The sequence below is a fragment of the Arachis duranensis genome, chromosome 9, assembly GCF_000817695.3.
Source record: "Arachis duranensis cultivar V14167 chromosome 9, aradu.V14167.gnm2.J7QH, whole genome shotgun sequence".
In the NCBI taxonomy this organism is placed as follows: domain Eukaryota; kingdom Viridiplantae; phylum Streptophyta; class Magnoliopsida; order Fabales; family Fabaceae; genus Arachis; species Arachis duranensis.
Window position 1 is genome coordinate 54,334,157 of NC_029780.3, and position 24,365 is coordinate 54,358,521.

General features: G+C 38.4%; 1 protein-coding gene and 2 non-coding genes across 3 annotated transcripts; 1 reads left to right on the forward strand and 2 right to left on the reverse strand.

Moving 5' to 3' along the window:
* Nucleotides 1-2,690: 2,690 nt before the first annotated feature.
* On the reverse strand, nucleotides 2,691-2,798 carry LOC127741918 (small nucleolar RNA R71). Its single transcript, XR_008003106.1, has one exon. It is a non-coding gene; the product is annotated as a small nucleolar RNA R71 (small nucleolar RNA).
* Nucleotides 2,799-10,615: 7,817 nt separating this feature from the next.
* Nucleotides 10,616-10,723, forward strand: LOC127742073 (small nucleolar RNA R71). Its single transcript, XR_008003261.1, has one exon. It is a non-coding gene; the product is annotated as a small nucleolar RNA R71 (small nucleolar RNA).
* A 12,455-nt stretch (nucleotides 10,724-23,178) lies between these two features.
* On the reverse strand, nucleotides 23,179-23,988 carry LOC107465796 (uncharacterized). Its single transcript, XM_016084770.1, has one exon. It carries the CDS (start codon nucleotides 23,986-23,988, stop codon nucleotides 23,179-23,181), a length of 810 nt encoding a protein of 269 aa, XP_015940256.1.
* Nucleotides 23,989-24,365: the final 377 nt, after the last annotated feature.

Below are 24,365 nucleotides of genomic sequence, written 5' to 3' on the forward strand. Positions count from 1 at the left end.
CAAAGTATTGTGAATATCACCGAATCTATGGACATTCCACCAATAAATGTTTCGACTTAAAAAATATCATAGAAAAACTAGTAAGAGAAGGAAAATTAGATTGATATTTGGCAAACCGAGCAGACGATCCTAGAAAACTCGTACTCCTGAGAGACACGTCCACATGATCCACGGAGGATTGGCGGGAGGCGGGATCTCCAAATCTTCTCGCAAAAGATATCTAAAACAAGTATATCTTGTTGAGGGAAGAGAGAAAACACCCGACATCCCCACAATTACCTTTACCAAAGAGGAGGCATCTAGGATCATCCCAGGACACGACGATCCTATGGTCATCACTATCGTACTGGCAAACACAAATCTCCACCGCACGCTGATAGACCAAGGTAGCTCTGCTGACATATTATTCAAAACCGCGTTCGACAAACTCGGCCTAGAAGAAAAAGAACTTAGAGCATATCCGAACAGCCTATTCGGATTGGGAGACACCCCAGTTCAACCACTTGGATACGTCTCACTACATACGACCTTTGGAAAAGGAAACCAGTCAAGAACACTCAAAATAGACTACATCGTGGTCAACGTAAGCTCTGATTAGGTAATTTTCCTTTTGTTTCAATCTTTATTTTATTTTCAAAAAAATTTCTTCTTTTTTGTTTTTCAAAAAAAAAATAATTTTTGAAAAACCAAAAAAATTCATAAAATTATAAAAACTCAAAAATATTTCATGGTTCTTGTTTGAATCTAAGGCCAAATTTTAAGTTTGGTGTCAATTGCATGATTTTAATTGTCTTGCAATTTTCGAAACACATGCATTGTGTTCTTGATGATCTTCAAGTCGTTCTTGATGAATTGCCTTGTTTGATCTTCATGATTTATTGATTTGCGCTGCATGATGTTCTACATATGCATTCTTGCATTCATATGGTCCAAACATGAGAAAGTTCTAAGTTTGGTGTCCTCCATGTTTTCTTTCATTAAGAAAACTGAGTTCTTGATGTCCATCTTGATCTTCAAGATTGTTCTTGGTGTTCATCTTGACGTTCATAATGTTCTTGCATATATCTTGTGTTTTGATCTTCAAGAATTATATGTTTCGACTCCTTTTGTTGTTTTTCAAAATTGAAAACATATCTTCTTGAATAAAGGATTTAGCAAAATGAATATCCAAGAACATAAAGCAGAGGAATTACAGAGAAAAAGCTGGGCGTTCAAAACCCCCAGTGAAGAAGGAAAACTGGTGTTTAAACGCCAGTCAGGGACCCTGGCTGGCGTTTAAACGCCCAAACCATGCAGCAGTTGGCCGTTAAACACCCAAAACATGCAGCTTTTGGGCGTTTAACGCCAGGATGACACAAGGAGAGGAATTTTGTTTTCAAATCAAATCTTTTTCAAATCTTCATATTTTTTTTCTTTTTTTTTCAAAATCAAATCTTTTTCAAATCAAATATTTTCAATCATATCCTTTTCAAAATCATATCTTTTCAAACATATCTTTTTCAAAAAAATCAAATATTTTTCTTATCTTTATTTCATAATTTTCGAAATTAATACTAACAATTAATGTGATTGATTCAAAAATTTGAAGTTTGTTACTTTCTTGTTAAGAAAGGTTCAATCTTTAAATTCTAGAATCATATCTTTTAGTTTCATGTTAGTCAAGTAATCAATTTTAAGTTTAAAAATCAAATCTTTTTAATTTCCTTTTCAAATCTTTTTCAAAATAAATTTCAATCATACCTTTTCAAACATATCTTTTTCAAATCATATCTTTTTTAAAATCAATTTCAAAATCTTTTCTAACTTCTTATCCTTTCAAAATTGATTTTCAAATCTCTTTCAACTAACTAACTTTTTGTTTGTTTTACTATTTCTTATCTTTTTCAAAACCACAACCAATTTTTCAAAAATTTATTTTAAATTTTATTCTTTTTATTTTTTGAAAATTCTCCCCCCTCTCTTATCTTTTTCTATTTAAACAATAACATTCCTCCTCCATTGTCAATTTGAACTCCATCTCTCTTTGTGTATTCGAATTCTTCCTTACCTACCTTATCCTTCCATTCTTATTTTCCTCTAACACCTCAAGGAATCTCTATACTGTGACATAGAGGATTCTATATTTTCTTTGTTTTCTTCTCTTTTATATGAGCAGGAACAAAGATAAAGGCATACTTGTTGAAGCTGATCCTAAACCTGAAAGGACTCTGAAGAGGAAGCTAAGAGTAGCTAAAGCACAAATCTCTAAAGAGGACCTCACTGAAATTTTCGAAAAGAAGGCAGCAAAAGAAACAATTATGGCCGAACCAAACAACAATGCAAGGAAGATGCTTGGTAATTTTACTACACCAACTTCCAACTTCTATGGAAGAAGCATCTCAATCCCTGCTATAAGAGCAAACAATTTTGAGCTAAAGCCTCAATTAGTTTCTCTACTGTAACAGAACTGCAAGCTTCATGGACTTCCATAAGAAGACCCTTATCAGTTTTTAACTGAGTTCTTGTAGATTTGTGATACTATTAAGACCAATGGAGTTGATCCTGAAGTCTACAAGCTTATGCTTTTCCCTTTTGCTGTAAGAGACAGAGCTAGAACATGGTTGGACTCACAACCCAGAGATAGCCTGGACTCTTGGGATAAGCTGGTCACGGCTTTCTTAGCCAAGTTCTTTCCTCCTCAAAAGCTGAGCAAGCCTAGAGTGGATGTTTAAACCTTCAGACAGAAAGAAGGTGAATCCCTCTATGAAGCTTGGGAAAGATACAAGAAACTGACCAAAAAATGTCCTTCTGACATGCTTTTAGAATGGACCATATTAGATATATTCTATGATGGTCTGTCTGAATTTTCCAAGATGTCACTAGACCACTCTGCAGGTGGATCTATTCACCTAAAGAAAATGCCTGCAGAAGCTCAGAAACTTATTGAAATGGTTGCAAATAACCAGTTCATGTATACCTCTGAGAAGAATCCTGTGAGTAATGGGACGCCTCAAAAGAGAGGAGTTCTTGAAATTGATGCTCTGAATGCCATACTAGCTCAGAACAAAATATTGACCCAACAAGTCAATATGATCTCTCAGAGTCTGAATGGATTGCAAAATGCTTCCAACAGTACTAAAGAAGCATCTTCTGAAGAAGAAGCTTATGATCCTGAGAACCCTGCAATGGCAGAGGTCAATTACATGGGTGAAGCCTTTGGCAACACCTATAATCCTTCATGGAAAAATCATCCAAATTTTTCATGGAAGGATCAACAGAAGCAAGGCTTCAATAATAACAATGGTGGAAGAAACAGGTTTAGCAATAGCAAACCTTTCCCATCCTCATCTTAGCAATAGACAGAGCATTCTGAGCAGAATCCTTCTAGCTTAGCAAATATAGTCTCTGATCTATCTAAGGACACTTTTAGTTTCATGACTGAAACAAGATCCTCCATTATAAATTTGGAGGCACAAGTGGGCCAGCTGAGTAAAAGGGTTACTGAAACTCCTCCTAGCACTCTCCCAAGCAATACAGAAGAGAATCCCAAAGGAGAGTGCAAGGCCATTGATATAATCAACATGGCTGAAACCTTAGAGGAGGAGGAGGACATGAATCCCAATGAGGAAGACCTCAGGCGACGTCCATGGTCAGTACGGAATCCCCTAATAAGGAACCAAAGGAATCTGACGCTCATACGGAGACCATAGAGATTCTCTTGGACCTCCTCTTACCATTCATGAGCTCTGATGACTATTCAACTTCTGAAGAGGATGAAGACGTTGTTGAAGGGCAAGTTGCCCAAAATTTAGGAACAATCATGAAGCTGAATGCCATGCTGTTTGGTAATGAGACTTGGGAGGAAGAGCCTCCCTTGCTCACCAATAAACTGAATACATTGGTTCAGTAAAATTTACCTCAAAAGAAACAGGAACCTGGTAAATTCTTAATACCCTGTACTATAGGCACCATGACCTTTGAAAAAGCTCTGTGTGACCTAGGGTCAGGGATAAACATGATGCCCCTCTCTATAATGGAGAGACTGGGAATCTATGAGGTACAGGCTGCCAAATTCTCATTGGAGATGGCAGATAAATCTATGAAAAAGGCTTATTGACTAGTAGAGGACGTGCTAGTGAAGGTTGAAGGCCTTTACTTCCCTACTGATTTCATAACCCTAGACACTATGAGGGATGAGGATGAATCCATCATCCTTGGAAGACCCTTCCTAGCCATAGCAAGAGCTGTAATTGACGCTGACAGAGGAAAGTTGATCCTTCATGTGAATGAAGAATGCCTTGTAGTAAAGACTCAAGGTTCTCCATCTGTAACCATGGAGAGTAAGCATGAAGAGCTTCTCCCAATACAAAGTCAAGCAGAGCCCCCACATTCAAACTCTAAGTGGATGTCATAGAAGGAGACATCCTCATTGAAGAGGACAAGCCCATCACTAAGAAGAGGATGGAGCAAACTAGAGAGCCCATTCATGGTACTCAACAAGAGCGTGAGGAAGTCCCTAATCAAGAAATCCCTGAAATGCCTCAAGGGATGCAATTTCCTCCACACAATTATTGGGAGCAACTCAACACTTCTTTTGAAAGCTTGAGACTGAGTTGTTAAAGTCGTGATCCATAGCAAAAAGAGTGTGCTTAAAATCTCTGGACACCTCTAACTGGGGACTTTAGTAAAGCTGAGTCACAATCTAAAAAGGTTCACCCAGTTATGTGTCTGTGGCATTTATGTAACTAGTGGTAATACTGGAAAACAAAGTGCTTAGGGTCACGGCCAAGACTCACAAAGTAGCTGTGTTCAAGAATCAACGTACTGAACTAGTAGAATCAATAACACTATCTAAAATTCTAAGTTCCTATAGATTCCAATCATTCTGAATTTCAAAGGAAAAAGTGAGATGCCAAAACTGTTCAGAAGCAAAAAGCTACAAGCCCCGCTCATCTAATTAGAACTAAGTTTCATTGATAATGTGGGATTCATTGTATATTCTCTTCTTTTTATCCTATTTTGTTTTCAGTTGCTTGGGGACAAGCAACAATTTAAGTTTGGTGTTGTGATGAGCGGATAATTTATACGCTTTTTGGCATTATTTTTAGGTAGTTTTTAGTAGGATCTAGCTACTTTTTGGGATGTTTTCATTAGTTTTTAAGCAAAATTCACATTTCTGGACTTTACAATGAGTTTGTGTTTTTTTTTTGTGATTTTAGGTATTTTCTGGCTGAAATTGAGGGACCTGAGCAAAAATCTGATTCAGAGGCTGACAAAGGACTACAAAAGCTATTGAATTCTGACCTCCCTGCACTCGAAGTGGATTATCTGGAGCTACAAAACTCCAAATGGCGCGCTCTCAATTGTATTGGAAAGTAAACATCCAGGGTTTTCCAGCAATATATAATAGTCCACACTTTGCGTGAGTTTTGATGACATAAAATGGCGTCAAAACGCCAGTTCTCTGCCCTTTTCTGGCGTCAAAACGCTAGATTTGGCTTAAAAGTTGGAGTTAAACACCAGTTTGGGCCATTAAATCTCAGGCAAAGTATTAACTATTATACATTGATGGAAAGCCCAAGATGTCTACTTTCCAACGCAATTGAGTGTGTGCCAATTGATCTTCTATAGCTCCAGAAAATCCATTTCGAGTGTAGGGAGGTCAGAATCTAATAGCATCTGCAGTCCTTTTTCGGCCTCTGAATCAGATTTTTGCTCAGGTCCCTCAATTTCAGCCAGAAAATACCTGAAATCACAGAAAAACACAAAAACTCATAGTAAGGTCCAGAAATGTGAATTTTGCATAAAACTAATAAAAATATACTAAAAACTAACTAAATCATACTAAAAACTACCTAAAAATAATGCCAAAAAGCGTATAAATTATCCGCTCATCACAACACCAAACTTAAATTGTTGCTTGTCCCCAAGCAACTGAAAACATAATAGAATAAAAAGAAGAGAATATACAATGAATCTCATAGTATCAATGAAACTTAGTCCCAATTAGATGAGCGGGGCTAGTAGCTTTTTGCTTCTGAACAGTTTTGGCATCTCACTTTATCCTTTGAAATTTAGAATGATTGCCATCTATAGGAACTCAGAATTTTAGATAGTGTTATTGATTCTCCTAGTTCAGTACGTTGATTCTTGAACATAGCTACTCTATGAGTCTTGGCCGTGACCCTAAGCACTTTGTTTTCCAGTATTACCACCGGATACATAAATGCCACAGACACATAACTGGGTGAACCTTTTCAGATTGTGACTTAGCTTTGCTAAAGTCCCCAGTTAGAGGTGTCCAGAGTTCTTAAGCACACTTTTTCTGCTTTGGATCACGACTTTAACCACTCAGTCTCAAGCTTTTCACTTGGACCTTCATGACACAAGCATATGGTTAGGGACAACTTGATTTAGCCGCTTAGGCCATGATTTTACTCCTTTGGGCCCTACTATCCACTGATGCTCAAAGCCTTGGATCTTTTTTTCCCTTGCCTTTTGGTTTAAAGGGCTATTGGGTTTTTCTGCTTGCTTTCTCTTTTTCTTTCATTTTCCTTTTTTTTTCGCCAATTTTTTTTGCTACTTTTTTTCTTTTTCATTGCTTTTTCTTACTTCAAGAATCAATATCATGATTTTTCAGATTATCAATAACATTTCTCTTTGTTCATCATTCTTTCAAGATCCAACAATTTTAACATTCATAAACTTCACTATCAAAAAATATGCACTGTTCAAGCAGTCATTAAGATAACAAAAAGTATTGCCACCACATCAAAATAATTAAACTAATTTTAAGATAAAATTTAAAATTCAAGTACTTCTTGTTCTTTTGTAATTAGGCACATTTTTCATTTAAGAGAGGTGAAGGATTTATGGAATTATTCATAGCCTTAAGACATAGATACTACTGATCATGTAGTGAAGACACAAACATAGATAACACATAAAGCATAAAAATCGAAAAACAGAAAAATAAGAACAAGGAAATCAAAGAACGGGTTCACTTCAGTGATGGCAGCTAGTTCTTCCCCTTGAAGATCCAATGGAACACCTAAGCTCCTCTATGTCTCTTCCTTGCCTTTGCTGCTCTTCCCTCATGGCTATTTGATCCTCTCTAATTTCAAGGAGAATAATGGAGTGCTCTTGGTGCTCCATCCTTAGTTGCCCCATGTTGGAACTCAAATCTCCCAAAGAGGTGTTGAGTTACTCCCAATAGTTGTGTGGAGGAAAATGCATCTCTTGAGGCATCTCAGGAATTTCTTGATGAGGAACTTCCTCATGCTCTTGTTGAGGTCCATGAGTGGGCTCTCTTATTTGCTCCATCCTCTTTTTAGTGATTGGCTTGTCCTTTTCAATGAGGATGTTTTCCTCTATGACAATTCCAGCTAAATTGCATAGGTGACAGATGAGATGAAGGAAGGCTAACCTTGCTAAAGTAGAGGTTTTGTCAAACACTTTGTAGAGTTCTAGAGATATGACCTTATGAACTTCTACTTCCCCTCCAATCATGATGCTATGGATCATGATAGCCCGATCTACAGTCACTTCGGATCGGTTGCTAGTAGGAATGATGGAGCATTGGATGAATTCCAACCATCCTTTAGCCACGGGTTTAAGGTTATGCCTTCTCAATTGAACTAGCTTGCCTTTGGAGTCTCTTTTCCACTGAGCTCCTTCCACATATATGTCCATGAGGACTTGGTCCAACCTTCTAGTGTAGGGGCGTGCATCTCCTTGCATCATTGGCAAGTTGAATGCCAACCTTACATTTTTCGGACTGAAATCTAAGTATTTCCTCCGAACCATTGTGAGCCAATTCTTTGGGTTCGGGTTCACACTTTGATCATGGTTCTTGGTGATCCATGCGTTAGCATAGAACTCTTGAACCATTAAGATTCTGACTTATTGAATGGGGTTGGTGATAACTTCCCAACCTCTTCTTCGGATCTAATGTCGGATCTCCGGATACTCATTCTTTTTTAGCATGAAAGGAACCTCAGGAATCACTTTCTTCTTGCCACAACTTCATAGAAGTGGTCTTGATGGACCTTTGAGATGAATCTTTCCATCTCCCATGACTTAGAGGTAGAAGCTTTTGCCTTCCCTTTCCTCTTTCTGGAGGTTTCTCCGGCCTTAGGTGCCATAAATGGTTATGGAAAAACAAAAAGCAACGCTTTTTCCACACCAAACCTAAAATGTTTGCTCGTCCTCCAGCAAAAGAAGAAAGAAGGGATAGAGAAGGAAAAAAATGAAGGAGATGGATAGGTGTGAGCGGTTCGGTCAAGGGGGGAAAGAAGCGTTTATGATGTGTGAAAATGAAGGAGGAATAAGGGGTTTATATAGGAGTGGAGAGAGGGGTAGGGTTTGTTTGTGAGGGTTGGGTTTGGAAGGAAAAGTTTTTGAATTTTGAAAGGTGGGGTAGGTGGGGTTTTTGGGGAAGAGTTGTTGGATGTTAGTGGTGAAGAGGTGATGGTGAAGAGAGATGGAGGTGATTGGTGAGGGGTATTTGGGATGTGGTATGGGGAGGTGTGAAGAAGAGAAAGAGTGAGTTGAGGTAGGTGAGGATCCTGTGGGGTCCACAGATTCTAAGGTGTCAAGGATTTCTCATCCCTGCACTATTTTGGCGTGTAAACGCCCTCCTAGTGCCAATCCTGCCGTTAAACGCTAGGTTGCTTCCCATTTCTAGCGTTTAACGCTAGCTTTTCTTCCCTTTCTGGCGTTGAACGCTAACTTGGTGCCCTTTTCTAGCGTTATATGCCAGTCTGGTGCCCTTTTTGGCGTTAAACACCCAGAATGGTGCCAGACTAGGCGTTTAACGCCCATTCTACTACCCTTACTGGCGTTTAAATGCCAGTAAGCTCCTCCTCTAGGGTGTGCTATTTTTAATGCTATTTTTTAGTTTGCTTTGATTTTTGTAGTTATTTTTGTGACTTCACATGATCATCAACCTAAATAAAACATAAAATAACAATGGAAATTGTAAAATAAAAATTAGGTTGCCTCCCAATAAGCGCTTCTTTAATGTCAATAGCTTGATAGTAAGCTTTCATGGAGCTTCACAAATATTCAGAGCATGGTTGGGGCTACCCAACACCAAACTTAGAGTTTGAATGTGGGGGGCTTTGGTTGACTCTGTATTGAGAAAAGCTTTTCATGCTTCTTCTCCATGTGTATAGAAGGAGATCCTTGAGCCTTAAACACAAGGTAGTCCTCATTCACTTGAAGGACCAATTCTCCTCTATCAACATCAATCACAGCTTTCGCTGTGGCTAGGAAGGGTCTGCCAAGGATGATGGATTCATCCTTATTCTTCCCAGTGTCTAGGATTATGAAGTCAGCAGGGATGTAAAGGCCTTCAACCTTCACCAAGACATCCTCTACAAGTTCATAAGCCTGTTTCCTTGAATTGTCTGCCATATCTAGTGAGATTCTTGCAGCTTGTACCTCAAAGATCCTTAGTTTCTCCATTACAGAGAGTGGCATGAGGTTTACACATGACCCCAGGTCACACAGAGCCTTCTCAAAGGTTATGGAGCCAATGGTGCAAGGTATTAAGAACCTTCCGGGATCCTGTTTCTTTTGAGGTATCTTCAGCTGAGCCAAGGTGTTTAGTTCATTAATAAGCAATGGAGGTTCATCCTCCTAAGTCTCATTACCAAATAATTTGGCATTCAGCTTCATGATTGCTCCAAGGTTCATCAGAGCTCATGAATGGTAGAAGTAAGTTCAATGGAATCTCTATTATCTCTGTTTGAGCCTCAAATTCCCTTGGTTCCTCAGAGGGGAACTCCCTAATGGTCAGTGGACGTCCCATGAGGTCTTCATCACTGGGAATCACTGCCTTTCCCTCCTACACAGTTTCGGCCATGTTGGACGTGGTTATGGCCTTGCACTCTCTCTTAGAATTTTCTTCTGTATTGCTTGGGAGTGTGCTAGGAGGAGTTTTAGTAACTCTCTTACTCAGCTAACCCACTTGTGCCTCCAAATTTCTAATGGAGGATCTTGTTTCATTCATGAAACTTAGTGTGGTCTTAGATAGATCAGAGACAATGGTTGCTAAGCCAGAGCAATTCTGCTCAGAGTTCTCTGTCTATTGCTGAGAAGATGATGGAAAAGGCTTGCTATTGCTAAACCTATTTCTTCCACCATTATTGTTGTTGAAGCCTTGTTGAGGCTTCTGTTGATCCTTCTATGAGAAATTTGGGTGATTCCTCCATGAAGAATTGTAGGTGTTTCCACAGGGTTCTCCCGTGTAATTCACCTCTTCCATTGCAGGATTCTCAGGGTCATAAGCTTCTCCTTCACAGGAGGCTTCTTTAGCACTGCTGGATGCAGCTTGCAATCCAGTTAGATTCTGAGAAATTATATTGACTTGCTGAGTCAATAATTTATTCTGAGTCAATATGGCATTCAGAGTATCAATCTCAAGAACTCCCTTCTTCTGAGTTGTCCCATTGTTCACAGGATTTCTTTCAGAAGTGTACATGAACTGGTTATTTGCAACCATTTCAATGAGTTCTTGAGCTTCTGTAGGTGTTTTCTTCAGATGAATAGATCTACCTGCAGAATGGTCCAATGACATCTTGGATAACTCAAACAGACCATCATAGAAGATACCTATGATGCTCCATTCTGAAAGCATGTCAGAAGGACACCTTCTGATCAATTGCTTGTATCTTTCCCAAGCTTCATAGAGGGATTCACCTTCCTTCTGTTTGAAGGTTTGAACTTTCACTCTAAGCTTACTCATCTTTTGAGGTGGAAAGAATTTAGCTAAGAAGGCATTGACCAGCTTTTCCCAAGAGTTCAGGCTGTCTCTAGGTTGAGAGTTCAACCATATACTAACTATATCTCTTACAGCAAAAGGGAAAAGCATAAGTCTGTAGACCTCAAGATCAACTCCATTGGTCTTAACAGTGTCACAGATTTGCAAAAATTAAGCCAAGAACTGATGAGGATCTTCCAATGGAAGTCCATGAAACTTGCAATTATGTTGCATCAAAGAAACGAAATGAGGCTTAAGCTCAAAGTTGTTTGCTCCAATGGCAGGAATAGAGATGCTTCTCCCATAGAAGTCGGGAGTAGGTGCAGTAAAGTCACCAAGCACCATCCTTGCATTGTTGGCATTGTTGTTATTTTCGGCTGCCATGTCTTCTTGTTTTTCGAAAATTTCTGTCAGGTTCTCTCTAGAGAGTTGTGCTTTAGCTTCTCTTAGCTTCCTCTTCAGAGTCCTTTCATGTTCAGGATCAGCTTCAACAAGAATGCCTTTATCTTTGTTCCTATTCATATAAAAGAGAAGAAAACAAAGAAAGTATGGAATCCTCTATGTCACAGTATAGAGATTCCTTGGTGTGTCAGAGGAAAAGGAGAATAGAAGGATGAGGTAGATAAAGAAGAATTTGAACATATAAAGAGGGGAGAGGGTTCAAATTATTAAGAGAGGAGGAATGCCAGCGATTAAATAGAAGGAGATGAGAGAGGGAATTTTTGAAAATTTTTAAATAAAATAAAATTACAGTTTAAAACAATTAATTAATAAAAAAGATTTTTGAAAAAGTTGTTAATGGTTTTCGAAAATTAGAGAGAGAGAGAAGTGGTTAGGTGGTTTTGAAAAGGATAAGAAGTTAGAAAAAGATTTTAAAATTAGAATTTTAAAAAGATGTGATTTGAAAAAGATATAATTTGAAAAAGATTTGATTGAAAAAGATATGTTTGAAAAGATATGATTGAAAAACAAATTTAAAAAAAAGATTTGATTTTTAAAATTGATGACTTGACTAACAAGAAATTAAAAGATATGATTCTAAAAGTCAAATACTGAACCTTTCTTATCAAAAAAGTAACAAACTTGAAATTTTTGAATCACAACATTAATTGTCAGCAAGGATTTTTTTTGAAAGTATTAAAAAAATGAAAAAAAAATTTGATTTTGAAAAAGATATGATTGATATGAGAAGATATGAAAAAGATAAGATTTTGAAAAATAAGTTTTAAAACTTGAAAAATTGAAAAAAAATATGATTTGAAAACAAAATTTCCTCCTTGGTGCTATCCTGGCGTTTAACGCCCACTTGTCTACCTTTTTGGGCGTTAAACGCCAGCCCAGGTAGCTGGCGTTTAAAGCCAGAATTCCTTCTTCATTGGGCGTTTTAAACGCCCAGCTTTTTCTCTGTGATTCTTCTGCTGTATGTTCTGAATCTTCAATTCTCTGTATTATTGACTTGAAAAGACATAATTTTGAAATTTTTTTTGAATTTTTAATGATGAGAGAGAAAAACAACAAAATGCAACTAATCATGAAAAACTAAGATCAAATAAATAATGCATGCAAGAATACTTTGAATGTCAAGATGAACATCAAGAACATATTTTTTTTGAAAATTTTTAAGAAAAGAGAGACATGCAAGACACCAAACTTAGAAATTTTCATACTAGAGACACTAACAAATTAAGAATGCACATGAGAAACAACAAAAGACACAAAACCAGAGAATTTAAAGATCAGACAAAGAAAATCATCATGAACAACATGAAGATCAATGAAGACACAATGCATATATTTTCAAAAAATGCAAGAAAAATAAAAACATGCAATTGACACCAAACTTAAAATTTGACTCTAGACTCAAACAAGAAACACATAAATATTTTTTTTGATTTTATGATTTTATAAAATTTTTTTTGTAATTTTTCGAACTTTTTTTTTTGAAAAAGAAAATAAGAAACTCAAAAATTTTTTAATAAGAATTTCAGGAATCATGCAATGTTAGTCTAAAGCTTCAGTCTAAAAAGATTAGACATGGTCAGCCAAGCTTCAGCAAGACATTGCATACAACAGCCAAATTGATGGGAATCAACTAGCTCCTGTGATGATAAAAGCATCATCTGAAACTTTAGAATTCGTTCTTAAAAATTCTGAAGAACAAAATAAAAAGAAAAAATACCTAATTTAAGCAACAAGATGAACCGTCAGTTGTCCAAACTCGAATAATCCCCAGCAACGGCACCAAAAACTTGGTACACGAAATCGTGATACACAACTTTGTGCAACTAACCAGCAAGTGCACTTGATCGTCCAAGTAATACCTTACGTGAGTAAGGGTCGATCCCACGGAGATTGTCGGCTTGAAGCAAGCTATGGTCACCTTGTAAATCTCAGTCAGGCGGATTCAAATGGTTATGGGGTTTTGATAATTAAAAGAACAAAATAGAGCATAAACTAGGATAGAAATACTTATGAAATTTATTGGTGGGAATTTCAGATAAACGTATGAAGATGATTTGTTCCCTCTGAGCCTCTGCGTTCCTATTGCCTTCATCCAATCATTCATACTCCTTTCCATGGCAAGCTGTATGTAGGTGGATCACCGTTGTCAATGGCTACCATCCATCTTCTCAGTGAAAATGGTCCTCTATGGTTTCCCGCATGGCTAATCATCTGTCGGTTCTCGATCATGTCGGAATAAGATCCATTGATCCTTTTGCACACTGTCACTACGCCCAACACTCGCAAGTTTAAAGCTCGTCATAGTCATCCCATCCTAGATCCTAATCAGAATACCACAGACAAGGTTTAGACTTTTCGGATCTCAAGAATGTTGCCCATGTGATTCTAGCTTATACCACAAAGACTCTGATTACACGGAATGGAAGCTCTGTTGTCAGGAGAGGCAACCATGCATTGTGAACCAAGAGGCCAAGAGATACACACTCAAGCTTTAGCAGATAGAACGGAGGTGGTTGTCAGGCAGCGTTCATAAGGAAGGATAATAATGAGTGTCACGGATCATCACATCCACCAGGTTGAAGTACGAGTGAATATCTTAGAACAAGAATAAGCTTGAATTGAATAGAAAACATTAGTAATTGCATTGATTCATGAGGAACAGTAGAGCTCCACACCTTAATCTATGGTGTGTAGAAACTCCACCGTTGAAAATACATAAGAAAAAGGTCTAGGCATGGCCATGTCTAGTGGCCATGCTCCCAAATAACATGAAACAATAGAAAGGGCTCAAAGACCTGATCCCATTATCAAAGATGATCAAAACAATGAAAATACAATAGTGAAAAGGTCCTATTTATAGAGAACTAGTAACCTAGGGCTTACAAAAATAAGTAAATGATGCAGAAATCCACTTCTGGGGCCCACTTGGTGTGTGCTTGGGTTGAGCATTGAATCTTTCACGTGCATAGGCTTCTCTTGGAGTTAAACGCTAGCTCTGGTGCCAGTTTAGGCGTTTAACTCCAGCTTTTATGCCAGTTTAGGCGTTTTACGCCAGAATTTTTATGCTGAATTGGAACGCCAGTTTGGGCCATCAAATCTCATGCAAAGTATGCACTATTATACATTCTTGGAAAGCCCAAAATGTCTACTTTCCAACTCAATTAATAGTGCGCCAATTGGGCTTCTATAGCTCCATAAAATCCATTTCGAGTGCAGGGAGGTCAGAATCCAACAGCATCTGCAGTGCTTTTTCAGCCTCTGAATCAGATTTTTGCTCAGGTCCCTCAATTTTAGCCAGAAAATACCTAAAACCACAGAAAAACACAAAAACTCATAGTAAAGTCTAGAAATGTGAATTTTGCATAAAAAATAATAAAAATATACTAAAAACTAACTAAATCATACTAAAAACTACCTAAAAACAATGCCAAAAAGCGTATAAATTACCGCTCATCATCTAGCATCTCCCACAAATACCTAGATACCACAACATTCTTTTGCCAACATAAGAGGAAGCCAGGTTCATTTTTCGGCTCTAAGAAAAAAGGCCGAGCTCCCTCAACAGCTCAGACCTTGAAATAATAGTTCTTGAAGTCCCTAAAGGATTCATCATACATAGAAAATACTTTCTTTCCTTGGGCAGACCGGAAAGAAATCAATGAAGCCTTCTTTTTTGCAGAAATGCTAGGTTTAGTCAAAACAAAGAGGTAAAGAAAGAGGGTTTGAGAAGGCTTGACATCCAATTCTTGACACAACAACTGAAAGATCTTAATGAAGCCCCAAGAGTTCGGATGGAGTTGGGATGGAGCTACATTACAGGACCACAACAAGTCGGTCTCGAATGAGCTAAAAGGAATGGTAATGTTCATCTGGCTAAAAAAGTAGTCCATAAGCAAAAAAGAAGGGACATTCCCCCTGGGTCAGAAAAGGAAAACAAACTTTCTCGTCAGGGTCAGGCGCTATCAACTCCTAGTTCTTCTCCTGATCTCTACTACTACAAATCCTGTGATGTTTCCTAAGCTGCACGCAGTATTCAAAGTTAACCATTGAAACGCAGAACAAGACGAGGGAGTCCAGCCAGTCAGACATGCCATCGAGAACTTTGGAGTACGTCTCGACAATATTTTTGCGAGAAGACATGGGTCAACTAGTCTTACATTAAGAAAGAGAAAAATGGGTTACTAATCAACAGCTCGGGCAAATCAAGAGAATAGCTCAGGCAAATAGGGATATAACTCAAACTAAAGCATACAAATGTTAGAAGTCAGAGACAGCAGCGAAAGGAGACCCCAGGACTCACACCAAGGTCCAGGGGCATCCTTTAGAGGCAGTAACAGAGTAAGGATTCAGGAAAAATCTATAGTCTAAGCTCCGACATCAATCAACAAGAAAAAAACCCTCCTCCAAACAGTGACACTCCAAAGAGAAAGCCACAAAATCACAAAAAGACATTAAAGTTACCATATTTTTCACGATTTATCAGCAAAAGGGATCCCGTAAAGGAAATCATCCATGCCATACAAAACATAAAGCCAGCGACATCAAACATACTACGCAGAAATCATCAAGAAAGACCCAACCTTTTTGAAATCAATAGTCCACTACCTCAGACGACAAACAGAAAAATGATCGAATCATTCTCTGACAAAACAACAATTCATACAAATCGAAGAAACCCTCAAAAGCATGCATTACAGGCACAATGATGCAGAAGAGACTCAAAACTTTAGATGTTATCCACACAAAGATCGAAGCTCTTCATGATCAAGCAAACAAAAATATAAAAAGGATGGCGTGAAAGAAAGAGAGGAAGATATAAAACTAACCTACAGCGATGAGGGAATGATAAAGAGGCTGAAGCAACAAATAATGATCATCTTCTCGTGAAAGGGAAAGGAAAGCACGAAAGCACAGAAACAGAGGAAGTAAGGAGAAAGGAGAAAGTTGCAGTAAGCAAGGAGAAGAGAAACGGAAGAGAGAGGCTCTTTGAAAATTCAAAACAAAATGAGAAGTGGGAAGCAAAGAAAACGGCGAAGGGGGGAGTTATTGGGTTTTAAAACCCTCGCACGTTCCCAAAGAAAGTGCAAAACACGCGCTATAATAAAGAGAAACGTTCCGCATTTAAAGCTACTAGTGGGAAGTTCTACAAAAACCAACAAAGAATGCTCGAGCTCAGCTTCTCCAAAAGAGGTCAAAAGTCGACCAAAAGACACGACCTCAGAAGAAAGACCAAGCTCAAGCAGGGGCACTGTTCATGCCCTGGGTCGAGTTGCTGGACCCGGGCTAGTAGAAGACGAAGTCGACCGACCTCTTCAGGTCAGGATCACCCGACCTCTTCCCAAAGAGTTTGGCCAAATCACTACAAAGGCCCAAGTAGGCCCAAACAAAGGAACACGACCCAAATCTAAAGACAGCCAAAGCCTAGAAAGATAAGGCGGTTCCCTTAAAAAGATAAGATGACTTCACTCAAAGATAAGATAAGATAACTATCTTTTCTCTGGAAAGGTCACTCCACACTATTATAAATACACTGGAGCACCCAGGTATAACTCATACTCTGATTCTACTAAAATCCTGCCTAAAGCACATGCTGACTTAAGTATCGGAGTCTCTTGCAGGTACCACCACCCTCCGGTGACGAAGGACCAGCAGCACCGCCAAGTCCAACAAGTCGGACACGTCAGCTCCGACCACCACCACAAATCTCGTTTGAGATCGACCTTCAGTTTCAGGTAACCCTCGGAACAGTCACAATCCAAAACAAATAATCGGGAGTTTTAAATCCCAGGTCGTCTCCCTCGGACTATGCAATTTGATGTGCACATTTTTTGTTGCGAAAAAAAAAGGGTTTTCAATCATAGAAACGGAAAATTAAAAGAACTAAAGATTAAAAAAACTAACAACAGATTAAAAGGAAAATGATGCAATTTAGAAGAAAAAAAGATCAAAATTAGTGAAAATATGATAAATGCATAAAAGAGCCTTGACTTGGGAATGAGAATTAAGGAATCATATCATTGTCATAACCACAACCATGACAATTATGATTAGTTAATATCACTTCGTCAACACCAAATATCGAGTAGTAAGTCAAGTAAGCATAATTGACCTTAATCCACAAGTCCTAGCAAACTTACTAATTAACTTAGTAAAAAGCTAGTGTTGGTAGAAACAAGAGTCAATTAAAAACCCAAGAATTACCATTAAATGTCGATGATATCATGAAATCTGTATCGCTACAAATTTTCTTCGGCAAGTATACCGAATTTGTCGTCAAGTAAAAACTCACAATAGAGTGAGGTTGAATCCCACAGGGATTGATTGGTTGAGCAACTTTAATCAGAGGAATGTTCAAGTTGAGCTAAACAGAATTAGGTTGAGATTTGCAAAAATTTAAATGGCAGGAAACGTAAATAACAAGAAATGTGAATGACAAAAAAGTAAATAATTGAATGTAAATTGCATAAAAGTAAATGGAAAAATGTAAATTGCAAAATAGTAAATAAGAATTGGGATGATGAACATCAAAGTAAACAACAGAATATAGAGAATGGGAAGATAAGAATGGGGAAGCTCATTGGGTTCAGGAGATGTTGTATTCTCTGGATCAAGTTCATTCTCATCTCTTCCTCAATCCATACAACTTATTAATCTCTTGGTAATCTTAGGTGATTGAATCCAAATTCCTTAGCAATTCAATCTCTCTAAGCTTGAACAATTGCCCAATTCTTTGATCTAATTGCTCATGGGAAGAGATGAAGTATGATCACTTATTATACCACATGTTTTTCTAGATCAAAGTATTGGGAGGATTACATGTCACTATATCCATCCAACCCCCAACCTAGTCCAACAAGAGAAAGCATTTCTAGCATGATTTTCTCATTCCTCTTCCAAGGCTCAGAGGAAATCCAAGTATGAACAATTTCTCTTCCGAGACAATTGCTCAATTAGATGAAGATCGAAAGCTTTCAAGAAAATCAAAGAGAATGAAAGGAAGAAGAAGAATAAGAACTACGATTGATCCATTGAATTACAGCAGAGCTCCCTCCCCCAATGAAGTGGGGTTTAGTTGATCATGGCTCTGGAAAATGAAAATGGGAATGTAAAGTGCATTGAAAGTAAAACTAAATACAGAGAAAAGTGAATTCTGGGTGTTTACAATCCTGGATCCCCTCAGGTTCCAATCCCCCTTTCTAGTTCAAAACTACCCCTTTATATACTACTTCTCTGATCCTCAGTTAAATCTGCAAGTCTCTGGATGTAAGCCCTTGGCCTCAATTGAAGCAGTTAACTAACTAATTGAGCTTTGTTCAGCTTGCTGGAAGAGTTTTAGTTGGGCAGCATTCACATTAGTCAGGTCGTTAATGTGAGTAACGTGATGTACAAATTCCTGGCTCTAAGACCTTAGTGACACTAACATGGTCACTAACATCCCCAACCCCTTTGAGTCACGTTAACCCAACCGTTGGTGGCACTAACGTGGTCTTTCTATGCTTTGATCAAGTTAGTGGTGTTAACTTCACCACTAACTTCCTATGCTGCTCCATTCTCCACATTAATGGCTCACGTTAGTGGCATTAACGTGGCCACTAACGTGTGCTTCCTTGGCCTTCGATCAAGTTAGTGGTGTTAACTTTACCACTAACTTCCCAAGCTGCCTCCTTCTTCCACGTTAATGCCCATGTTAGTGCCATTAACGTGGCTCTTCCTTTGTTTCGATCAAGTAGTGGTGTTAAATTCACCACTAACTTCCCAAGCTGCTACCTTCTTCCACGTTAGTGCCCACGTTAGTGCCCACGTTAGTGGAACTAACATGGGTCTTCTCTACTTCTTCTTTCCTTAAATCAATCAAACAAATTGCATCAAAGTCTTGCTCTAATCATGAGATGATGCATCTTTCATTCTATCATTCAATCCTTGCACTATTCTTATGAAAAATGTTTGTAATTCACAATGTTTGATTTAATCAAGGTATGAATGCATATTCAACCAAACACTTGCTTATTGCCTAAGAAAATGCATGAAACTAACCTAAAACATACTCAAAATGGCTTGTGTAACTAGCCAAGATGACCTGACATCACAACACCATACTTAAATCTTGCTTGTCCTCAAGCAAGTGATAGAACATAAGAAGAATGAATGAGAATGCACACTCTATTGCCAAAGAGATATAAGTCCTTATTCAGAGAATTCGAAACCTTGGTTCATGGAGTTTCATGCATGACAATTTAGGTTCATCTTCTTGCTGGTTTCTAGGCCATAGTATGCTTTTGAATACTCACTCTATTGCCTTCTATGAGACTCTTATTCTTTGATCCTTAACTTTGCTTTGTTTTTGTTTTCTTTTTCTCTTTAGAAGCTTATTGCTTTATTTAGTTAAGTGCTCTGTATTGAGGCAACTCTTTATGATAAGTTTTCAGCCAACACTCCCGAACCAGTTGGTTCAAGGTGCTAGGTGTTGAAGCACCCCCAAGGACTTACTCACTTAAGCCTCTCCTCAGCATATACACACCACAGGCACATGGTTTGTTCTTCATTCGTGAGACCTTGGTATCTAGCACCTCTTTGGGTTACTAAATGTTTTGTGACAAGGTTGCTCTTGATAGTGGACTTTCAGTTGATAATTTCGGGTTAGTTAACCTAAGTTATCAAGCGATGAAGCACTCCTCAGAACCTACTCATCAAGCATATCCTTGCAGAAAAAACACCACAGACACATGCCTCAGGCTTCAAACTATTGGTGCCTAGCTTTATTGCTTGCTCTTTTCTTTCTTTTTCATTCTATTTTTCTTTCAAGGATCTTATTATTCATCTAAGTCTCATGGAATGCCCATTAAGCTCATAATTCAATAGATATTTTAGCTTTGTACCTTATTAATGAACATCTTATCTATCAAATACCACCATAAATTAGGACTTTATTCTTTAACATTGGACTTCACTCTTTTTTTTCACAACATTTTCTTACATTTTCTTTTATTGAACTCAAGAACACAACATACAATTTAAGATATGATGCAATGGCTTAAGCATCTAAGCTAACAAGCTAAAGATAAACTCAAGAAAACTAAATGCAAAAACTGAATTGAAATTCCTAAACTAATTATGGAAGCATGTTCTATTTCATACATGATTTTCCTTATTCAAAGCTTTAAAAGAAAAGAACTCTACCAGCTTTCACTCTTCGGCTTCTTTTCCTTTCTTCTTCCTCTCTCCTTCTTGCTCTCCCTCTTGTTGGCTGCTTGCTCCTCCTCTTTCTTTCAGCCTTTTCCAAAATCCAGCATCCTCCATCTTCTTCCTCAGCTTAGCTTCATTACACCTAGCTCTTTCTGTTTCTTTTGCTTCCAGCCTTTCATGAATGTAATCATATTTCTGGATTCCCAGGTTCAAGTGAGGCAGATAGTCAACCACATAGTTAAGTCTAGCTTGAGTACTCATGTCGTACTCAACCCTATCTAGATGCCCCCCTTCATTGAGAACCTTATACTTATTAAAGGTCTTCATATGAATATTCTGACGCTGATTGAGCTCTTGGATTTGCCTTTCTTGTTGGTTTTGTTTTTCAGACACTTGGTTGATGGTTTGAGAAAGTTGGGAGTAGTGTTCTAGTTGCTGTTCCATCAGTTGCTTGTGCAACTCCTTTTGCTGATTTATTAGCTGGAATTGGAAGTGCCATTGTTGCTCTTGATTTTTCACATATTGTCTTGTTAGACCATCAAGAGCTTCTTGGATGTAGCTCATGTCTAGGGTGGCTGAAGTGTATTACTTTTCTTGTTGAGGTTCTTCTTGTTGTTGCTCCTCTTACTGTGCTTCTTCTTGAAGCACTCTCTTCCTTCTCTGAGGCGTTATTTGTTGTTAAGAGGGTGTAACATAATTCATGCACTGAGGTGTGATTGGTTTTCCAACAATCAACCACATTGGGTTTTTATCTTCAAAGACCACTTTGGCTTTCATACACAGCCTTAGAATGGTGCTCGGATACCCCAGCCAAGCCTCCGGGTCATTCTTCTCCATGATCTCTTGGATACCTCCAGCTATAATCTCATGAACTTTTTTGTCCACACCCTTCATTATGCAATGTACCATGGTGGCTCGAGCAATATTAACCTCTGAATTGTTTGAGGCAGGGAGGATGGATCTCCTTACGATCTCAAACCAACCCTTGGCTTCGGGGACAAGGTCTCCTCTTCTAATATACCTTGGCTTTTTGTCTGAGTACCTCACCCAATCAGCCCCTACAACACATATGTTGTTTATAATTACCTCACAATCAGGGTCATCACTCATTCTTGAATGATAACTAGCATCTTTAAAGGGTTTTGATCTCAACTGAAGAACCTTCATGATAGCGTTGGGGCTGAAATCAATTTCGGTCCCTCTCACATAGCTCTTAAAAGTAGGAACTTTTGTGGTGTCTTCTCTCACCACAATAGCATAGAACTCCTTGATGAGAGTTACGTTTAACTTTGTGAGTGGGTCCGCGAGCAATTACCACCTCCTTCTTTCAATCTTTTTTTTTTATCTCTGGACATTTATCATCTTTAAATTGAAAAGCATGCTTGGGCAATATTTTCTTGGGTTCCATCCATCCACGTTGGATTTCATGGAACACAGACTTAAACCTCCACTTATTAAAGGGGATGTCTTCAACGGGCTCCTTTCCTTTTCGTCTCTTTGAACTTGATGCTGCCATGGATGAGGAGTTGACTAGAGAAGAAGTAAGTGTGGGGAGTTATGGAGGGTATAGTGTATGAAGGGGGTTAACAAGTAACTTGCAATGAAAGGGACGCAAAGTTAAAGTGTAGAAGAGTTGGAGTATGGGAGTTAATATGAGGTTTGGTCACCTAGAGTGGGAGCTATTTATTTGCAAGATGGTTGGTAAATGAAGGGTAGAGATTAATCTTGTATGGTGAGAATGATGGTTTGCATGTGAAGTAGCATGAGCACAAGGATCACCACTTTATGAGGTGGTTGGGTTCGGTCTTCAAGGGTGGAAGCTATGACGCCTTCACTTATCCAATGCTTGCATGGTAACACTTCCCAAGGAACATCATTCAAGGACATGTGCCTAGCTTTTCATAAAGTGGCCGAACTCCCCCATTGCATTGTCTTGTCATGTCCATCCATTTCTTCCTTCATTTTTATATGCAAAACAATAAAAGAAACAAAAGTTAAACTCATATGGTGGTGGCAAAAAATGAAATATATGACTAACTAATTTTTAAATTTTCATTAAATAACCAACTAAAACAAACTAAGTGTTACTCATGAATTGGAATCAATCTTGACTTCTTATGAGTTATGCGTATAGCATTAATGGACACCAAACTTAGTTTGTGATCATGTGGTGCAAGAGAATTTGATTAGACTTCTAAGATATACATGATATGAATCCCATGTATCATCCTAGGTGCCTTGCACACCAAACTTGTTGTCCACTATGTGTCTTACGCAAGAATTCAATTAAGTGCTTGTCAATTTTGAATTGATTTTCATGAGTACTAATTTATTAACTACGATCAAGACATAAACTAAAAGGATATAAAGCATGGGTTGTCTCCCATGAAGTACTTCTTTAATGTCATTAGCTTGACAGTTGGCCTTTGTCAGGGAGGTTGGTAATGTCTTAGGTCTTCTATTCTCCTGGTGAATCTATATCCATGTTCTTCTTTGAGAATTTCTACATGCTCCAAGGAGAGGATTCTATTGATTGTGTACACTTGAGGCAGTTGAGATGGAATTATAGGAAAATGAGGTGAGATTATTGGCTGGTGGATTGATATCACTCTGTCCCCTAGAGAGAAGTCCTCTGTAGGGATCTTTTTGTTTTTCCATCCTCTTGGCACCTTCTTCCCAATTCTCTTATCTCTTTCAAGTGGTGCTTTAGTGATTCTTGTGTCAGGAGGGTCCTTGTTGATTGTCCCTTTTGAATCTTATGGTTTCAGCTCCTCCTTAGACTTCTTTGATTATTGTACCACTTGGACTTCTTGTTTTTTCACCAAGGATGTCTTCAGAGGCTCTGCTTGTGATTCACTGCTTGTTTCCTCCAAGAATGCTTCCTTATGATCATCCTTCAGGTCTTTGTTATCTTGTTCAGATTCATGTGAGGGCTTGAAGACATGAAACATGAGTTGTTCATCATGTATTCTCAATATCAACTCCCCTTGCTCAACATCTATGAGTGCTCTAGCTGTGGCCAAGAATGGTCTCCCCAGAATGATTGGATGAAGACAGCTTTCTTCCATCTCAAGAACAACAAAGTCTGTAGGGAGAAAGTACCTCCCTACCTTCACCAGCACATTTTCAACCACTCTTCGTGCTTGTTTCTGGGTTTTGTCAGCCTGTTGAAGGGTTATGTTTGTGGACTTCAACTCATTGATTTGCAGCTTCGTCATGAGAGACAGGGGCATTAAATTTATGCTCGCTTCAAGATCACAAAACCCTCTATCAATCATTGTATCCCCTATAGCACAAGGGATGTGAAAACTCCCTGGGTCCTTCTTCTTTGTGGGCAAATTCTTCTGGATGAGGGCACTGCACTCGTTAGTCATCACTACTATCTGCCCACCCTTTAAGGGATTCTTCTTGGTTAGCAACTCCTTCATGCATTTGATATTTGAGGGCATTTGTTGGAGGGCTTCAATGAATGGAATATTGATATGAAGAGACTTAAATGTGTCTAGAAACCTAGAATACTTCTTCTCTTTAGCACCACATTTGAGCCTTTGAGGGAATGGTGCTTTTGGCACATATGGTTTCAAGGCTTCCTTCTCCATTGGATCTTCCCTTTGTGCAGGGTTAATGCCTTGTTCTGTCCCTTCCAATTTCTCCTTTGGGGACCCTTTGTTATGCTATCCTAGCCTGATAGCTTCTTCCTCCAAGGTCTCTCTGCTTTTTAGAGTGATTGCCTTACACGCTTCCCATCTCACATTCTTTGTTTTTCCTCCTGGATTCTTCTCAGTATCACTTGGAAAGCTGTTTGTGAGCTTAGGAATTTGTTGAGAGAGATACTTGGGATTCAAGCTTCTTGATGGCAACTTCCTAGTTTTGCATGTTAGATCTTACTTCCTCCTTGAATGCCTTGTTATTCTTAAACTCCTTGAAAATTTCTTCAAGAAAGGCTTCAATCCGGGAGATTCTATCCTCAGATGGT

Coding starts and splice junctions, on each gene's coding strand:
- LOC107465796 (XM_016084770.1), bottom strand. CDS start 23,988: ATGGAGAAGGAAGCCTTGAAACCATATGTGCCAAAAGCACCATTCCCT.